This window comes from Octopus bimaculoides, chromosome 29, assembly GCF_046866305.1.
Source record: "Octopus bimaculoides isolate indiv1 chromosome 29, ASM4686630v1, whole genome shotgun sequence".
Taxonomy (NCBI): Eukaryota; Metazoa; Mollusca; class Cephalopoda; order Octopoda; family Octopodidae; genus Octopus; species Octopus bimaculoides.
Window position 1 is genome coordinate 10,132,681 of NC_142956.1, and position 21,031 is coordinate 10,153,711.

Sequence of the window (21,031 nt, forward strand, 5' to 3'; positions counted from 1 at the left end):
TTAGGAACAGGAAATGAATAAAGATGCAAAACAATGCCATAATAATATATTCATCTAACCCATGCTAACATGGGAAAATGGATGTAAGAACAAAGTGTGTGTGAGTGCATGCACCCGTCAAGTAAAGCAGTCGTAATGTTGACATTCTTTGTTGACTGATCACTCGGCACTTTTGAAGAACTCTGGAAACAAAAAAGATCCTGTGTGTGTGTGTGTGTGTGTGTGTGTACATACATGTATATAGCACATCACCTACCTGACAGAGAAATCTTTGATCAGGTGACTCTTTTTTGAAGGGTTTCGGAAAGATGTAGAAGTTGAATGGATTGGTTTCATACCTGCAAAGATAGAAAAGAGAAAGATTATTGTCAATGTACAAAATATGTATTTAGAAGGGTTTTGTGAGTCCTTTCGAAAGAAGCACAACATTCGAAGAAAAATCATTGTACTAGAATATACTTTTGTAGACTTTACCAGTGGGATCTGTGGAAATTCCACAGAATGAAAAAAATGAAGGAAAGCTATTTAGGAAAGAAAGGATGATTTTTATTTTGCTATGTTATTTCACTTTTTTTAAAATTTCCCTCTGCTAAGCACTTTATATTTCTTGCTCTCTATCTCTTCAACAAACTTTCTAACCATGTCTCTAACATTTCTCTCTTTCAATTCACCTTTCCCTCCCCAACCTACAGCACATCATTAACACTTCCCTCTCCTACTTTTCCTCTTGCTCTTCACCTCTCCTTTCAACTAACCACGTGATGCATTTGACCTTAGTGTATTATTATAATCCTCTCTTCTTTCTTCTCTATTCACATTTCTCTCCCTCCACCTCTCAAACAAACTAAAGTATAATGGGCGAATGATAATTACTATTGTGTTTAAAATAAAGAAATTCAACATAAGATTGTATTCATCAACATTTAACATCTGTTTTGATGCTGGCAAGGGTTAGACGGGTTGCCTAGAGCCAGTCAGCTGGAAAGCTGCACCAGGTTCCAGTTTATTTTGGCTTGGTTTCTGCAGCTGGATGCCCTTCCCAATGTCAACCACTCTACAGAGTGTACTGGGTGTCTTTTCTGTGTCACTGGCACAGGTGCCTTATATGCGTCACTGGTATAGATACTTTTTACGTGTGACCAGCACAGGTGCCCTCTTCATATCACCAGCATGGGTGCCTTTTACGCGTCAGCAGCAACAGCCATGACCATGATTTCACTTAGCTTGATGTAATGTCATGTTTAAATCTAATTTCTTCTGATTAATGCCATTTTGTGAATAAAATAATTAATGACATGCAATCAAAAGCACAAAAATGTAAATTAGTCTATTCACCATGGACGTAGCTTAATTTATCATTGCTTTATATAGGAACTAATTGAGAAAAGAACTTTGGTACAACTTCTCTGAGGAGCAGTCAATAAACTATGACAGCCCATCAAGAGACTGCCCCTCTTTTTATCCACTTATAAAAAAAAATGTGTTTACAATCTTATTTCACTCACACTGAGGGTTTGTAATGCTTCGTCATTTAACATCTATCCTCTATGCTGGCTTGGGTTGGCCCGTTTGACAGGAACTGGTAAATCTAGGGACTTAGCCAAGCTATATTGTCTGCTTTGGCATGGTTTTTACAACTGGATGCACTTCCTAATACCAACCACTTTACAGAGTGGACTGGGTGCTTTTTATAAGGTCTGTTCTAGTCTATAGTGTTTTTGTGCATAAAACAATTTAATTTTAAAGAAATGTAATAAATAATACACAAAAAAAAAAAAAAAACTAAATACTTGTGTGTGGATGTGTGTCTGTATCTGTTTGAGTGAGGAATGGTTGCTTATTCCAAAGCATCACCTTTTTTACTGTTTCTTAAAAGATTCTATATTTTATAAAATAATCACCATCATCGTTCGATGTCCGTTTTCTATGCTAGCATGGATTGCACAGTTTGATAGGAGCTGGCAAACCAGAAGGCAGCAACTGGTTCCAGCTGTCTGTCTTGACAAGGTTTCTACAGTTCGATGCCCTTCCTAACACCAACCTACATGGCACCAGCACAGGTACTTTTCTATGAGACACCAGGATGGGTGCTTTTTAAGTGGTACCAGCATATATATATCTCAGATAGAGAAGACAGGTCGTACATATAATAAACCAATTGTTAGGTGTGGATGGTTGCGCTCCACCCACTGTGCATTGAACAACAGGAACAGCAATACCAAGTATACTGTAAATATGGGGAAACCTAACTTGGGCAGATTGGTCAAAAGAGTCAGTAAGCGGTGTGTGTGTGTGTGTTGCTTTTGGCAATCCATTTGAAGAGTTAAATACATGTGTATTCATGTGTATACACATTATATAATTGTATATATATAGTGAAGTCATAATTATTATTCCCATGTCCACTTTTTCATACTTGCATGGGTCAGAGTTTACTCAGACAGATTTTCTACAGATGGATGCCCTTCCGATCATCAACCTTTACTTGTGTCCAAGCAAGTTAATATTTCCCCATGGCCGGACATGTTTTCACTGAAGACTCAAAATAAAGGACACTGCTTGTATGATGGTGATGTTCATTTACATCAATCATACGATGTCAAAGGAAGGGGACACAAACACATGTAAAAGACTTTCTCACTTCCCAAGCGTTAAACTAATACATCTGTTCGTTGTTTACACACCTGTCTTCGTCTTTTGTTTTTTTGTAAATTCTCACTACACACACACACACACACACACACACACATATATATATATATATATATATATATATATATATATATAATTATTATAAGATCTGGTAATTAGTCATATATTAATATATTAATTAATATCGATTAATTATCAGGGGGCCAGCACATTTAAAGAATCAAAGAGATTCAGAAATATTATCTGCAATCTCAGGGGATTAAGGTACATTTTAAAAATAACGTCGACCACTAACGTGGACAATTAATGCGCTAGAAATAGATCACATTTTGTGTCTATTAAGACCTAAAAAGTTCTCAACATGAAGCGCGCCAAAACGAAGACTTTTAAATGTCTTGCCCGCTCACGTTTTTAGGTCTTAATAGAAACAAAATGTGATCTATTTCTAGCGCATTAATTGTCCACGTTAGTGGTCGACGTTATTTTTAAAATGTACCTTAATCCCCTGAGATTGCAGATAATATTTCTGAATCTCTTTGATTCTTTAAATGTGCTGGCCCCCTGATAATTAATCGATATTAATTAATATATTAATATATGACTAATTACCAGATCTTATAATAATATTTACCCATTACTCATGTTCTCATTCTGAATATATTCGACGCAGTAAATAGTTTCTGCGGATATATTCCTGGAATTAGCGCGCCAAAACGAAGACTTTTGAACTTTACCATTAAGCTGTAATTAGCAGAACCATATGCACACGCACCCATGTTGGTGGGCAACTATGTATACGATTCTGAAAATTGCTGCTACATTACAAATCAGGCTGATGAGGAATAGACAAATGGTAAGAATTTGTTAAATCTGAAACCTGGTTCCTGTTTAATAATGATTCTTTTAGGTGATTTTAAATGTCTTGCCCGCTCACGTTTTTGGTATGCTGCTATATTTCATATATATATATATATATATATATATATATATATATATATATATATATATATATACACATATACAAAGATAGATATACATGACCAGCTTATTTCAGTTTTTGTCTACCAAATCCACTCAGAAGGCTTTGGTTAGTTCAGGGCAATAGCAGAAGGCACTTGACCAAGATGCCATGCAATGGAATTGAACCTAGAGTCAGGTGGTTAGGAACCAAACTTCTTCACAACACTGCCATGCCTGTGTCAACTCACAGATACATACATACATACACTTACATCCAACGACAGCTAATTTTCTCTGTTACTATGTTCTAGGTGATGAAGAAGTGTGACAAATAGTGAAATGCTGTGAGACCCATCCAACCTGCACTAAAGGAGAAAAAAATATACACATATTTGTGAAATATTGGGCCTTTTATGTATTATTTTAATCCTTTAGTATTTAAACTGGCCATATCTGGCCCAAATATTCTACCTGTTTTATGTTCGAACTGGCCAAATCTGGCCTCCGACACCTAGCCTACAATGTCATTCTAGAAATAAAGAATTACCATCATCATCATTTAATGTCTGTCTTCTATGCTGGCATGGGTTTGACAGTTTGACAGGAGCCGGCCATGGTTTTTACAGCTGGATGCCCTTCCAAATGCCAACCACTTCACAGTGTGGACTGGATGCTTTTTATGCGGCACCAGCACCAGCAAGGTCACCAAATAACTTGCAAGACAAAGATCCTTTGAGAGGGGAGGGGGACATTGGAGGGGGTGATCTTGTGTCAGATGATGAAAGGTTAGAGTGTGACAGAGAGAGACATATCAACAAAATCTCACAACAATGAGATAATGAATAACTAATTCAGACAATATGAATAAATATTCCTTACATTTGACAGAGTTTTCTGTATGCTGGAGGATTAAGGTAATCAAACAACTGGGATACTAATCCATAGAAAGCAATGGAAGAAAATCCATCTATTTCATAGCCTTAGCTGTTGTTTAGCCCTGCCAAATCAGACTGGAGCCTGGTGTTGCCATCCGGTTTCACCAGTCCTCAGTCAAATCGTCCAACCCATGCTAGCATGGAAAGCGGACGTTAAACGATGATGATGATGATGATGAAGGTCAGCCCTATGAGCGAAGGTATTCCAGCCATGACCATCTTGTTCTTCCCATGTAAAAGAAACTCAGAACCACATTACCTAATATGTCCTTTTCTAAGATGGTTAGGAATGAGCTGAGGGAGATTTGACTACTAATTCTAGCAAGCTGAATGAGCACAAGGAATTGTGTAGTTACAGTAATAGTGCTCTGGAGCCAGTCTGATTTATTTACAGAGTTCAGACATTGGACTGTGGTCATGCTGGGGCATTACTACATCATTTACATGTTAAACAAGAGAAGAAAAAAGGGGACACTGATACTTACTGCTGTGTCTCAGGGTTTAGTTTGAATGTACAAAGACCAAACTGGAGCAGTAGAAACTCAACTGACCCCTAAGGAAAGAAAAAAGAAACATGTAATGTACGTATAAACCCAAATGACGCCTAGGGAGAGAAAAACATGTAATTTATGTAGAAACTGAACTGACCCCTAAAAAGGAAAAATGCACATGCGCATACACTTATGTATGGGCTACTTTTACTTTCCATCTGCCAAATCAACTCACAAGCCATTAGTCAGCCCAGGGCTATAGCAGAGATGGCTGCTTCGATAGCAGAGATGGCTGTCTGCAAGTGCAAGCCCTGTGAGGTAGAATAGCTGTTCCAGTATGTCTCTCTTGCCATCCTCTGGAGCAAAGCCTTTTCTATTTTGTCTGCTGGGCTCAAGAGAAATATTTCTTAATAAAGATTATATAAACAAGAGAAAAAAAAAAAGGTATTGATCTCATCTTACTACAGCCAAGTTTTCTGAATTAAATGGTCCTCTGATTATAGCTGGTGGCCAGAGAAGTGATCAGGTGAAGGGGAGGCACAGGACAAAAATCAACAACAAAAAAGAACAAATGCACATTGTGGTTTACCTTGCTAAGCTTCTGGTATCGTTCTGCTGGGGTATCGAAAGGCTGGGGCTGACCATGGTCAGGGTGGTCCAAACCTGAAAAGATGATGTTTTAGAAAATGGTCAGACACATGGATGTCAAAGAAAAAAAAATGATAAAAAGGACAATAAGACATGCACATATTTTAGGTTCAGAGCTTGGACAAGTGTCTTTTCTACCATTTGAATAAGAGAATTGGGTGCTGGCAATTTGGCAAGGCTAACTAAACACAGAAGCTGCTTTGCTGAAAGTACATTTTAGCACAGGAAGCAAAGATATACACACACACACTCGCATAGATGTGCGCAGAAATATACAGATACCTATATCAATAATATATGATACCTATATCATATATATATATATATATGTGTGGTAGGAAGCTTGCTTCCCAACCACATGGTTCCAGGTTCAGTCCCACTGCATAACACCTTGGTCAAGTGTCTTCTGCTATAGCCTCAGGCCAACCAAAGCCTTGTGAGTGGATTTAGTAGCCAGAAATTGAAAGAAGTCTGTTGTGTGTGTGTGTATATATATATTCTTTCTATATATATATATATATATATATATACATACATACATACACACACACATATGTGTGTATATATATATATATATATATATATATATATATATAGAACATATTTGTGCGTCTGTGTTTGTCCCCCCACCATCGCTTGACAACTGATGTTGATGTGTTTATGTCCCCGTCACTTAGCAGTTTGGCAAAAGAGACCAATAGAACAAGTACCAGGCTGACAAAGAATAAGTCCTGGGGTCAATTTGTTCAACTAAACCCGGTGCTCCAGCATAGCCACAGCCAAATGACTGAAACAAGTAAAAGAATAAAATAAAAGAAAATATATTTATATACACATGAAGTTCACAAGATAATCATTTATTTTTGTTGTCATCCCAATTTCTTATTACTGCTCAGTACTTGACTAAAACTTCGTTCTGAAGCACCTGTATATTGAGTTCTACACCAGATTTTTTGTTTCACAACGCCTAAGCAAAATACATGAGGCAATTATGCAAATAAACAAATTAGCTATATTAAATATCTCTAAATGTCTGCATAATTGCCTCTATATCTGCTCAACTTGATTCCTCTTATAGCCATTTTTTACCCTGTGGAATTGATCCCCTGTAAAGACACTGGCATCTAAGTTTGAATCATTTGAGCACTACTAAGTGTCTTCTGTACTGAGAACCTCTGGATCTCATCTGTATATACATATGCATCATGTTGGTAGTCCATCAGTGTCTGATGATAACAAAGTCTGTGTTCTCACCAATGAGAGTGCATGTCCAAAGCTGGAAGCACACAGGCGTCCACAGATGTCACAACAATCGTCTGTTGGCTGAATTGTGGCAGATGCTACCCTGTGACGTCTTTCTCTTGCACGGTTGAGAGAGAGAGAGAGAGAGAGAGATAATAAGGCTGATGTCAAATAAGTCACTTATATACAGATACTTGCACATCTACCATTAACACACACACTCATAATCATTCATTTTCAACATCATCATCATTTAGCATCCTCTTTCCATGCTGGCATGGGTTGGATGGTTTGACATAGAGCTGTCCAGACTCCAACTGTCTGTTCTGTCATGGTTTCTACAGCTGGATGCCTTTCCTAATGCCAACCACTTAACAGAGTGTGTTGGGTGCTGTTTTACAATTGAATGTGTCTGGGACAACTGTGGTGATATGCTTCAAGTTTTCAAAGAAGTCTACCATGACTTGCAAGAGATAACAGCCAGATCTTTCAAATTTCCTTTCTCTGTCTTAGAAAAAAGGGGACACACAGAATATTATAACCCTAGATACACCATATTTGAATAAAAGACGGAATGGTTGCTACTGGAACATCTTTGATCACAGGTAAGCTAGACCAGGACTGAGTAAGAGCTCAACAACAAAAATACCTGTAGCTACTAAACTACTACTATACATTAGATAATGTAGTCCTAAATACACTCTAACAGAATATAAGATGGGATGTTCTTAGCTGGAACACCTGTCAGGTGGATCAAAACTGACCTAGGGCTACACAATACTGGCACCTCCACTCACCTGTAAACTCGCCATCTATAGCCACAAAGTCTGATTCTTCAATGGACTTTTGGATGAGGTCTATACATTCGTAGAAATCTGAAATAGATAAGAAACAACATTATATACATACTTCATATATATATATATATATATATATATATATATATACATACACACACACAGATTTAACATATATATCTTGTAATGAATGGTGAAACAGAGTATGTCAATGTAGCCAATATCGGAAACGCTCAATAATTTTAATTTGAATATACAGACATTGGAAAATTTATTTTCAATGTATATTTTGAAGTCCCTTTCTTGTTAACTCTCTCCCTCGTCTCTCTTTGGCTAGATAACCAAGTACCTCCTCTACAGCATGATACCTGTTTCTGTCTCTCTGTCTCATTCTAACTTTTCATCATCTGACACAAGACCACCACCTCTGATGCACCTTCCCCTCTCAAAGATTCCTTGTTGTGCAAGCTACTTGGTGACTCTACTAATGCTGGTGCCACATAAAAAGCATCCAATCCATATTGTAAAGTGGTTGGCAATTGAAAGGACATCCAGCTGTCAAAACCATACCAAAACTGACTCTGGTGGTGCCACGTAAGAAAGCACTCAGCCTACTCTGCAGGGTGGTTAGAGTTAGGAAGGACATCCAGCCATAAAAACCCTGCCAAAGCAGACACAGTAGCCTGGTGTAATCTTCTACCTGGCTGGTTCCTGTCAAATCATCCGACCCATGCCAGCATGGAAAGTGGACATTAAACGAGGACGATATTTTGAAGGATGTCATCTTGTTTCAATACATTGAAAAATGACATATTCACTGTTAAGTGCATTCCCAACTTCCTCACTTCTATTTTCTGAAAACAATCATAAATTTCCATGCTAAGATTTTTCAAAAAGCTTTTGACATTTCTGTTATATACATTTATATACATGTACATGTGTGTGTCTATGTATGTGTGTGTGTGTCTGTCTATATATATATATCATCATCATCGTTTAACGTCCGCTTTCCATGCTAGCATGGGTTGGACGACTTGACTGAGGACTGGTGAAACCGGATGGCAACACCAGGCTCCAATCTAAATTTGGCAGAGTTTCTACAGCTGGATGCCCTTCCTAACGCCAACCATATATATATATTGGAAGGTTTGGAGGTGATGTACAGAAATTATAAAGAAAGAAAAAAAAAAAAAAATATATATATATATATATACACACACACACGTATATAAATGTATACAATCATACACACACACACACACACACAAACATTGTCATCATCATCATTTAATGCCTGTTTTCCATGCTGACTTAGGATGAACAACAGTTTGAGAGGAGCTGGCAAATGAGACGACTGTGCCAAGCTCTATTGTCTATCTTGGCATGGGTCTTGCAGCCAGATGCCCTTCTTAATGCAAACCACTTTATAGAGTGGACTGGGTGCTTTTTATGTGGCACCAGCAATATTACTAACTTATGAGGCAAGACCCCTCAACAGCCCACATTTCACTACTGTGTAGCATCGCTCATACACAAGCATCAAACAGTCTGCTTTTCACTCTGAGAGAGAGAGAGAGAGACCCTTTGTTAATAACTTTTCCCAGCCAGTTCCGATTCCCGCAACTACACACATCCTCCTCAGAAGCTAATTGAATCACTTAGACAACAGAAACTATTTCTAACGATGCCCCTGGGCACTTGACTCAGTCTATTTCCTGTGTGTTTGCAGTGTTTACCATTGTTCCTACATATCTGTCAAACACAAAAATTAGTTTCTGTTAACCTTGTTGTGATGCTACTGTATTTCTTATGTGTCCTTAGCTTACACTAGGTACAACATATGGAATTTCTACCTTTACCTTTTCTACACAACCCATTAAGTCCCACAGTCCTATAGGACACCAAATGAAAACATTAAATAAGCTTATATGCTCATATTTTATATATTTTTTTATGTGAATGCCAAATAAAGGAAGCTCTAATCTTACTACATATTCACATAATCAAGTAATAGATAGTTACATTAATTTGACTGCAAAAATGATGAAAATAATGTCAGTAGAGTTGCTTACAAATTTCAGTTTTCAATATCTGACTAAAAACATTCACTGTAAATCTATCATCAAAATATGAATCTCTAAAAACCATTTTACACAACTAAATCTTTAAAATTGTTCAGACACATTACATTACATTTATTACATAATATGTTGGAACACTGGGTCATTGTGTAGTGATGTGATCTGGTACTCTACTCAGAGACACATGAACAGCATCATGTGGTGACATGATGCTGTATTGTTATGACAAGTTGAAATATGTTCTGTAATTAGAGGCAAAAAGTGTGTTGCAACATTCAGAAGTGAAGTAGCTGGTATGGAGAGAGGACACCTCTGGATAAATTTGTTTAATGTATGTATTATAAAGTTTTGAAAGCGCAGTGAACTATACTGTTATGGTTTTTGTAATGCAATGCTGTGATTGTAATATTCTTTTGTAGTAAATAGTTATAAAACCAATAATAAACAGTTAATTATATCCTTTTATGGTGTCTACCCTTAGATGTCAAGAAAACATGCTCATGCTTTGACAACTGACAAGATCATTGTACCCCCAGACTCACAGAATCTCACTGATGAGGACTAGCCAACAGCAACGACACTGGTGAGCCAATTGTCAATGTTGTGCCTGGATCACTGCAATTACATATTATTATGAAAATGAGACTAATACTGCTGAAGAGTCCTAAGTAACAAACAAGAAGACCCACAAAGAAATGAAAATTACTTTGTTCAGAACGTCTTTGGAGGAAAAAGATTCCTGAATACACAAACACTCAGACCAGAACAGAATTATTCAGAATGTTTTAGCAAAATGAAAGATGCTATGCAATATTGCAGCCCTGTTGAAATTTTTGAGGAACTACTAACCTCAGAAATATATGACCCCAAGGTAAAAGAAACTGTTCAATATTCTGCAGCTAGGAAGAATAAAATCAAAATCTTTTCTGTAGATGAACTAAAAACATTTCTAGTTCTAATGTGTTCCAGTTATCTTAGCTTACCCTCCACAAGAAACTACTGGTCAAATGAGGAGGATTGAGCATGCTACTAATCAAAAATGCTATTACAAGAAATTGATTTCAGCATCTGAAAATCATCATTCACTTTTGCAATAATGAAAACTGGGAGGAGAATAAAAATGATAAAGGTTACAAAGTTCGTTCTCTCACAATTTTTAAAGGGTCTCTCAGTCAATGAAATGATAGTCAAATACATAATTCACTCAAATAATTTATAAAAGGGAAACCCAGAAGATTTGGTTACAACTTTTGGGCACTGTGCAGTGTTTCAGGATTTTGTTACAACTTTGATCTATATTGTGGCAAGAGTATACAAGAAGGACCTCAAGAAGATGTTTCACTTGGAAGTAGAGTTGTCCTACTAATGCTTGGAGTGATATAAGATCCTCGGTCACAGTCCATATATTTTGATAATTTATTCAGAGCAACAGGATTTGAAGCAACTGGTACAATGAGATAATCGTCTCAAGAGATGTCCTCTAAAGGAGACAGTATTGATGAAAAAGGAGCCAAGAGGTTCATATGATTATAGATTTGACATCAATAATGAAATCCTTACTGGGATTAATTATGATACAGTTGAACCAATTTGCAATGTACAATGCTTGAGGAAAGAGGTAAAAAGCAAAGGCAATGTGACTCAACCTCGTGTTTTGAGTACATATAACAATGGCATGGGTGGAGTTGACAAGCACGACTGGTTAGTGTCAAAATATGCAACCTCAAAACAGAGGCTAAAAGTGGGACTGGCCATTGTTTATTAGAGTTACTGATATAACTGTTGTTATTGCATGGACTATTTACAAACTAATCCATAATGGAAAGGGTGAAATAAAAAATTTACTTGATTTCAAGAGATATGTATGTGTTTCATATCTAAAGCAATCCACAAAGCAATCTGGACAAAAAACAAAGTTGATCACAACATCTACACCAACTGCTGACATGAAATTTGATTTGAAAGGCCATACAATAGCCAAACGAGATAAGCAATGATGTTGTCAGAATAAGTCTTGCAGCAGTAAACCACTAACTTATTGTCAAAAGTGCAACATAATCCTGTGGGTAGACTGCATTCTAGAATGCAGTTTTATGAATGTATTTCTTTCAATGTATTATTTTTTGTATTTTTGTATGTCTTGTATTATTTTTTGTATTTCAATGTATTCTTTTAAAAACATTAACAATTTTTTTATATAAAATTTAATACCAAAAGGATACAGTTAAGTAACATATAAAGGATTTTGAATTTATGAATATATCACATTGTCTCAGTGTCCTATAAACAGGACACTGTGTACTTCCATTTCTACTTGAAGTAAAGGAGTTTTAATAACTGATTTTTTTCATTTTAGCCTATTTTCAATCATCTGTGAAAGTTTAAAAGTAATATTCAGAAATTTAAGTACTCTGGGTTTTAATGGATTAAGCAGGGCCATTTCTAAGAAAGGATTAGAGGGTCTGTTTGCTTTCCTGGTTGCATGAACTTTGGTCTTTGCTAAGTTAACTCTAAGGCCCCTTACACAACACACACATATACAAATACATACACACACATACATACAAACACATATACACATTTATAAAACATTTATAATGCACTGAAATATGTTACAAATATTTATCAAATCTCCTACTCATTATGATCCCTTTGGACTGAAGTCTTTATGAACACAACAACCAGTGGTTAATATCATCTGTAATGCTAATACATAACTTCCATTGTGAGCAAATGTACACATACATATATTTATGTACATAAACATGCTTACACTTATCAACATTTTATTACAGGGTTATTTATATAATAAATTTGTGTTCAAGTGTTTTTGAATGTCTTTCCTTCTGGTTCGGATTGGCTAATTTCAACATTATCACACATCAACTCCTAACAGATTGACTGAGCAAGGGAAACTTGAAATTTGTGACAACTTTTGAAACAAGACGAAGCGGAGCAAAAAAATAAATGACATCATACAGCGATTGAATAATATGACTTTGATCCTTAGTGACAACTAGGATCTACTTCATTGTCAATTCTCATGTCACAAAACAAGTGCCAACCTCTTCCTTTAGTTGAGCAGTATACTAGACACCCAACTTTCCTTCTAGATACTTAAGAATACTCTCTCTTTCCACCTTCCTTCTAGACTTTCCAGGACAGTTTTTTTAGCTTTCACTGTATCTCTGAGGTCATTCCTTTGCCATATCACCCTCACCAGCCACATGTCTGATCTGTAGTCTTGAACAGAATATACCCATAGGAACTCTGCTCAAGTATCAAGTAGAATTTCTATAAACCTATGGTAAATTGTAGGTTCTTTTAGTTTCAATGTCTTCCTTCTCCATAACATCTGCTTCTGTGTCTGTCTAGTTCTGTCTCTCAAGCCACTGACCATTTATCTAAGTTGGCGGGGGGGGGGGGGCATTCTGCACTGGGAAAGGCCTTGCTATTTGCAACAGTCTGTTTGTTGCATTTCTTGGGAATAAAATCTTTCTGACTTGTGTGTTTTCCAGATTGGTAGGTGATGTGGTTGCTGGTTGGTTTCTTGAAGTGTGTGTTGCAAATTGTTATACCAGTGGCATTACAGAATCCCAAGCGCCTTAAACTCTCCTCATTTTTTGTACCATAGTCATGTCCACTATGGACATCATGGAAGCCATCATGGTATCGATCAACATGTCAGTTAAAGTTATCAGCCATAATGATCAAGTTGCTGTTAATTGTTGTTGAGGTAGACTGCAGAAGGATCTCTTAGAAACAGTCTTTCCTGTTCTTCTGTCAGTCACGACTGAGGGGCAAATGCAGAGATAAATGTCAGTTTGAGTAACCTATAACTGGTCTCAGCTTAATTATCCCTTCATACAATCTAACCACCCCAATTACTTTATCTAAATATCTGTCAGTTAATAATAAGACTAGATCACCCCCTTCATTACTTTTACTCACCTAAAAGAATATAATATTACTGTTTCTGGCCTGTGAGGAATTTGGCTGAAGATCCTTTTCCTCTTACCTCTTACACATATCCTCTCATCTCTGCTCCAGCATCAACACAACCTCACCAAATCTGTCAATGTACCGGTCATACATACACATATATACAATCAGCATATAATCAGGCACCTTACTCTCAATATCGCATATCTTATCCCTGAAATAACACATTCTCTTCTGTTTCTTCATTTCAAGAATTTATAAGTTATCTTCATTGTACATTGCTTTGATTGTTGTTTATATGCCATATATTTCTATGCTTTTTACAGGCATGTGATTTTGCTTCTAGTTCCATGTATTATTTGAAAAATTCTCTACTCTTAGCCTCATAATTTTACGAGAGTGAGCTGAAAAGTTCATTGGCAGACTATGAAGGAGTGATGCTAGAGCTGTGAAATCTTGCATGCATTAATTTCAACCCTTCTTAATATCTGCATTGTTTCTTTCCAGGTAAGCTGATATTTGACTGTTCAAAGGAGACTTCAAAAGTAAGTAGTAGCAACTCCTCTTGAAAATGGACAAAATTTGGCATTGTGCTGTTAGCTCCTAACAATATTCCTGACATGATTGCTACATTAGATGATGCTCCAACTTTATCAACAGTGCAAAAGTGGGCCAATGAACTTAGGACAGGAAGAGAGAGTCTGGGTGTCCTGCAACTGCCACCACCAAGGAAAATATTGATCGTGTGCACCACATGGTGACGGATGACAGGTGATTGATTATAAAGCTAATAGCCAATTCTATTAGCATATGCGATGAGAGAGTTGAGAATATTCTGCAAAATGAACAGGATATGACAAAAGTTTCTGTTTGGTGGATGCCACATTTTCTAACACCTGATGAAAAGCACACCAGGCTGCTCACATCACAAGAAAATTTGACATTGTTTCAGGCAAACCCAGCTGGTTTCCTTGAACATTTCCTACCCAGGATGAGTGTTGGGTTCATCACTTTGAGCCAAACACAAAGAGACAATCCATGCAGGAAAAACATCCCTCCTCACTTACTCCAAAGAAGACTAAAGCCATTTCATCTGCAGGGAAAATGATGGGCCCATTTTTTTGGAAAGCAAAAAGTATTGTGTTTATTATCTTCAAACAGGTCACACCATTAATGGCTGATTACCCTCCCTATTCTCCTAAAGTGGCCCGATCTGACTGTCATCTGTCCCCATTATTTATTTATGCACCCTTTTAAAGCCAAGCCAGGCTCATGGGCCTGGTTTCCTGGTTTCTATGGCATATGTGTTCTCCCCCAGCTAGACGAGACGCCAGTCCATTGCAGCGTTACTCAAGAAACAGGAAGAAAGAGTGAGAGAAAGTTGGGGCGAAAGAGTACAACAGGGGTCGCCACCACCCCCTGCTGGAGCCTTGTGGAGCTTTTTTAGGTGTTTTTCGCTTAATAAACACACACAACGCCCGGTCTGGGAATCAAAACCGCAATCCTCCGACCATGAGTCCACTGCCCTAATCACTGGGCCATTGCGCCTCCACCATCTGTTCTCCAACATGAAAAAAAACATATGGCTGGGAACTAGTATCACAGTGATGTAGGTGTTATATCTGCTGTTGATGACTTTTTTTGACCAACAGGATGAAAGCTTCTTCCCCAATGGGATCCCAGAACTGCAACACCAATAATAATAATAACAACAAAAATAAAGGTGGTAGCAAGCAATAATAGCATTAAATAGCTACAGAATAAAATTTATATTTATAACAGAGGTGCCTACTTGCTAGAAAGAGGAACTAAATCCTCAAATTAACCACCAAATTACACTGAAATACACAATGGCTCAACAGAAATCAGGCAAATGAGTAAAGATTAACCGTCTGGCCGTAAAGCCTTTTCTGTTTGTTTTCCTGTCTTGTTTTTTATCCACCACAACATTCCTCCATGGCAAGATTTAATTTGTGTATACAAATTTAATTTGCGGTCCATGGGAAGAGCTGTTTTAACGATGCATCCTGCCTAGCTCTTCGAAACGCCGGTGTTAAAACGGAGGTAGCTGATGAAGTAGAATGTTCTCTATGTGGCTTGTGTGTTTTCTCGTCTGTTTTGTTTGCAATGTCCTGTACCCAGATATGCACCTATACATACAGGTGGATGTCGGTATGCACATACCTGTACGTATATATGCATATACTCATTTACTATTTGTTTTGACATGATTGAACGCAGCGTCTCCAATTGTAAGTAGTTTTTCGTAACTTCATATTTTCCGACGCTACTCTATCATTTTCCCCCCCTCTTGTTCTTCCTCTTTACTACTACGTATCTCGCTTTACCCCTCTCGTTCTTCCTCTGTTACTACTACGTATCTCTTTTTTCCCCCTCGTACTTCCTCTCTTTCTCTTTTCCTCTCGTTGCTCACCTACTCTTCTACTTCCTCCCGTTGTTTCTCCCTCTGCCACTCTCTCTCTTCCCCTTACACCGGCATGGTCACATGCTTCCGGTCAATAATCCTTTTCTTCCTTGGCTGTCGCCGAGCAAACACACGAACCATTTCGTCCCTACTTTCAAGTTCGTGCCTCACAGCGTTCACACACAAACAATTTTTCTCGTCTGGCCGTAAAGCCTTTTCTGTTTGTTTTCCTGTCTTGTTTTTTGTCCGCCACAACATTCCTCCATGGCAAGATTTAATTTGTGTATACAAATTTAATTTGCGGTCCATGGGAAGAGCTGTTTTAATGATGCGTCCTGCCTAGCTCTTCGAAACGCCGGTGTTAAAACGGAGGTAGCTGATGAAGTAGAATGTTCTCTATGTGGCTTGTGTGTTTTCTCGTCTCTGTTTTGTTTGCAATGTCCTGTACCCAGATATGCACCTATACATACAGGTGGATGTCGGTATGCACATACCTGTACGTATATATGCATATACTCATTTACTATTTGTTTATATATACATATATATATATAACAAAAACAGGAATGGAGAAAATTCCATCTTTATTTGATGATTACTCCATAATTACCAACAATCATTTCTATTGTGCCAGTATATTTAGATACAGTAAAAAAAAAGTCTGAAATAAAAGTCAAATTAATATATCTGAAAATATATGTCTGAAAATATATTATCAAGGAAATCCACAGTGGGTTAAATTCAAAATGAACTCTGAATAGATGAACGCATACAAACAGAAGAAATATAATGTTCTGAGTGATGGCTGAATTTACTAGTCATACACAAAGAATTACTTTGGATGTTAATTCAACTTCAATTTATTGGTGCCTGATTGTTTGATATAGTTAACCAAATTCGTGTCACTCTGAGAACTTTGTAGGTATCTGCCCATGTGACCAACCAGACTATCAGATGTTGTTACACATCACTAGTCACAATGTGCTTTGCATTGTTTTAGCTATTGAATGACATGATCCCACTGGTTAGGTGAGCAATCTAACACTCCCCGCTTGATCGAAAGGGCAACTAGAGCAGCATGAAATGAAGTGTTTTGTTCAAGAACACCATGCGCTGCCCAGTCTGGCAACTGAACCTATGATCTAGCAATCATGAGTGCAGTAGACTAACCACAACTCCACATGCCTTATATTATATATATGTCTGTATACATACACACACACACACACACACACATATATATATAGAGAGAGAGAGAAAGAGAGATAGAGAGAGATAGCGAGAGAGAGAAAGCGAGAGAGTGCATACACATATCAGCCATGTAACAGCACAAGTTTTTCTCAGACTATTTTTTCCCCTTCTCTCTGGACTTTTCCTCTTTCTGATGAAGAGCTACGCTTGAAACAACACATCCCCTCTTTTAGACTGAGTATAAACTTAATACATTCACTGTGTACATCCATTTGACTTTGCTGTTTCTATTTTTGATTTACTCATATACCCCACCCCCACACGTAGTTATGCATATTCTTTTATTCTTTTGTTTCAGTCATTTTACTGTGGCCATGCTGGAGTACCGCCTTAATAGTGTGAGATGCTCACAGCACTTAGGTTTCCCAAGCAGTCACCCATCTAAGTACTCACTAGGTTCGACGTTGCTTAACTTCGGTGATCAGATGAGAACAAGTGCATTCAACATGGCCATATTCAAAAACAGAAGAAAACGCTTTGAGAAAAAGAGAATATTTACATTTTCTCTAAATATGCGACTGGTTTCACTCATTTTATAAGAAAATTTAGTCATACTGTAAGAGCACCATGTGAATTCTGCAAGAAAAACCTTCCAGAACTGATACCATGACATTAATTTATCGCATTTTCTGTAATAGTGTGAATAAGTCATCTTAAAAAAATGATTGGAACAGGTAGCATATCTCAATATAAATGTAAATATTTTCTTTTATTTGTACATGATAAAGTTTACAAAGCACTGAAATGACCAGAAGAGGAAGAGGGTGCTAAAGGCCTGAGTGGTAAGGGAGATAACTATGAACTTCACTTCAGGTGTGGGTAGCAAGGAAAACAAGTGACCTGAAATGTTATGAAACCAATGTGTGTGTGAGGGTGTGTGATGTGTGTGCAAGCACGCATGTGCGTAAAGCTATCATGTGCATTCTTACTTTCTGTTTAAATGTGTGCATACATGTGTGTGTTAGTGTATGAAGCTATTGCATGTATGTATGTCGTGTGCAAGTGTGTATGCGTCCTTGTTTGCTATTGGAAAATGTATATGCATATATGCGTGAGTGAAACTACTTGAAGTGACTGTGTGTATATGAGGATGTCAAATGTGTCATAATGGAGAGAAGAGTTGGGTGGAAGAGAAGTGACAAAAGTGGTAGGTGTTGGGAAGTGAGGATGTGTGATTATGTGCTTACTACTTTAAGTATGAAGATGGATATGGAAGTATGTGTGGAGTAGGTAGGAGCATGTGTGTGTGTGCATGTATATTCTATTTGAACATAAATGGCCTCCGTGTGTGTGTGTGTGTGTGGTAATGAGTTAAACAGTGTAGAGTAGGATTCTATATGAGATGTTTACATGTCTTCACCTTGATTGTTGCTTTTCACTACATTCTGACAGTCGTACACTCCCGCCTCCTTCAGGTATCTTTTGATTCACCTTAGCGCCTTGCCTAGGACTGAACTCTAGGTGACTGGACTGTATTAACAAACACTTTTATCCACTACGCTATGCCCATAGGCAAAGACAAAGCGACTTTTTAAGGCTTATAAGTGTTTGAGTGATGGAAGTTGAGAGGGATGTGTGTGGGGAAGGGTTTAAAATGGAAGGGGTAGTGTATTTAGAACGTGAGAGATTGGAATATGGAGAAAGAAACTTAATTCGTGCTCCAGATGGAAATGGGAGTTTGTATAAACTCTGTGCAAGGCCAATACAAATGGCCAACGGGAATGGCACGAGACGGAGTGTCACACACACAAATTTATTTACTCGTATACGTATATTATTATTATATCCATATACATAAATACACACACACACGGATAGATTGATAGATAGACAAATGCACATGTATATATGCGCATGTATACACGTATCTTACACACATATATACACGATGCATACATACACACATCTCTGTATGTGCGTATATATATATATATAAATATACACTCTCACACACATAATGTACATACTTTTATACACACATACATTCAGATATGTTTACACGCTCACACACAGAGATATTATAAAAAGATATGTACAAATACGTAAATAAGCACAAAGATAAATATCGATAGACGTTATCTAAAATAAATAGATATATATAAACAGGCGCGTATGTATTGGCATGAGTGTTTGGGTGGATTTGAGAGGAAAACGAAAGAGAAAGCCGGATTTGTTGGTTTTCCAAAACAACGGCGGATGTGAGTATAACCGACGTCTAAACAAAATGACACAGCGAGACGGACACTGAACAACACAGAAAAACAGAACGATATACAAAATATCATAGAGATACGGTAAACTAAGCTTAGATATGACAAAGCACGGATAAAATCCGACGACGAAAGTCAAGAATTCGACTCACTTTTTCTGGTGACCTCCATTTTTAGTCCTTAAGGTCCCTTATGTAGTGTGACAACAAGAAAGGCCGCTGCTAATCATGGAAAATAAATAGCCGACTGAAAAGTGAAACTGACTTTTAAAACAGGAAGAAGAATGTTTTTTTTTTCATGAAATTGAAAGTATAAATTTTCTAGGACTGTGTGAAGTACATGTATGGAATATACTATGCTGTTTCTTTATCCAGTTCCTCGCCTGTCTTTAACTCTCACGCTGTCTTTGTTCCTCTCTTCCCCCATATATATGTGTGTGTGCGTGTGTGTATTTTATATTTATATATATATATATATATATATATATATATATATATATATATACGCACACACATATATATTTTTATATATATATTTATATATATATTTATGTCCACCTATACACACACACACACACACACACACACATATATATATATATATATATACTCTCTTACTTGTTTCAGTTATTTGACTGTGGCCATGCTGGAGCACCGCCTTTAGTCGAGCAAATCGACCCCATGACTTATTCTCTGGAAGCCTAGTACTTATTCTATCGGTCGCTTTTACGGGGACGTAAACACACAAGCATCGGTTGTCAAGCGATGTTGAGGGGGGGGGGGCAAACACAGACGCACAAACATATACACACACATGCATACATACACACACACACATACACATACACACACATACATAAACACACACACATGCATACATACATACATACATGCATACATACATACATACATACATATATATGACGGGCTTCTTTCAGTTTCTGTCTACCAAATCCACTCACAAGGCTTTGGTCGGCCCGAGGCTATAGTACAAGACACTTGTCCAAGGTGTCACACAGTGGGACTGAACCCGGAACCATGCGGTTCGTAAGCAAGCTACTTACCACACAGCCATTCCTACGTCTATACACGTCATATATTTATAAACACACACATATATATATACATATTCATACGGACATATATATGCATGTATATATATACACACAGACACACACACACGCATACATATGCATGTATGTATGCATTGTGTGTGTATATATATATATATATATATATATATATATCATCATCATCATCATCATCACCATCTAACGTCCGCTTTCCATGCTAGCATGGGTTGGACGATTTGATTGGGGGACTGGCGAACCAGATGGCTACACCAGACTCCAATCTGATCTGGCAGAGTTTCTCCAGCTGGATGCCCTTCCTAATGCC

General features: G+C 37.4%; 1 protein-coding gene across 2 annotated transcripts in view; it reads right to left on the reverse strand.

Annotated features, from left to right (window-relative positions):
• Window positions 1-19,931, reverse strand: part of LOC106868305 (poly(A)-specific ribonuclease PARN) — a 72,433-nt gene extending 52,502 nt beyond the window's left edge. For both annotated transcript variants that reach the window (XR_016239103.1, XM_089345743.1), the window contains exons 1-5: window positions 19,787-19,931; window positions 7,726-7,803; window positions 5,628-5,701; window positions 5,033-5,100; window positions 257-338 (exon numbers count right to left, since the gene is read on the reverse strand). Coding sequence is in view for 1 of the 2 variants with exons in the window: in XM_089345743.1 (XP_089201869.1) it covers window positions 257-338; window positions 5,033-5,100; window positions 5,628-5,701; window positions 7,726-7,803; window positions 19,787-19,805 (321 nt within the window). In the remaining variant the exon portion in view is untranslated. The remainder of the gene's footprint in view (window positions 1-256; window positions 339-5,032; window positions 5,101-5,627; window positions 5,702-7,725; window positions 7,804-19,786) is intronic.
• Window positions 19,932-21,031: the final 1,100 nt, after the last annotated feature.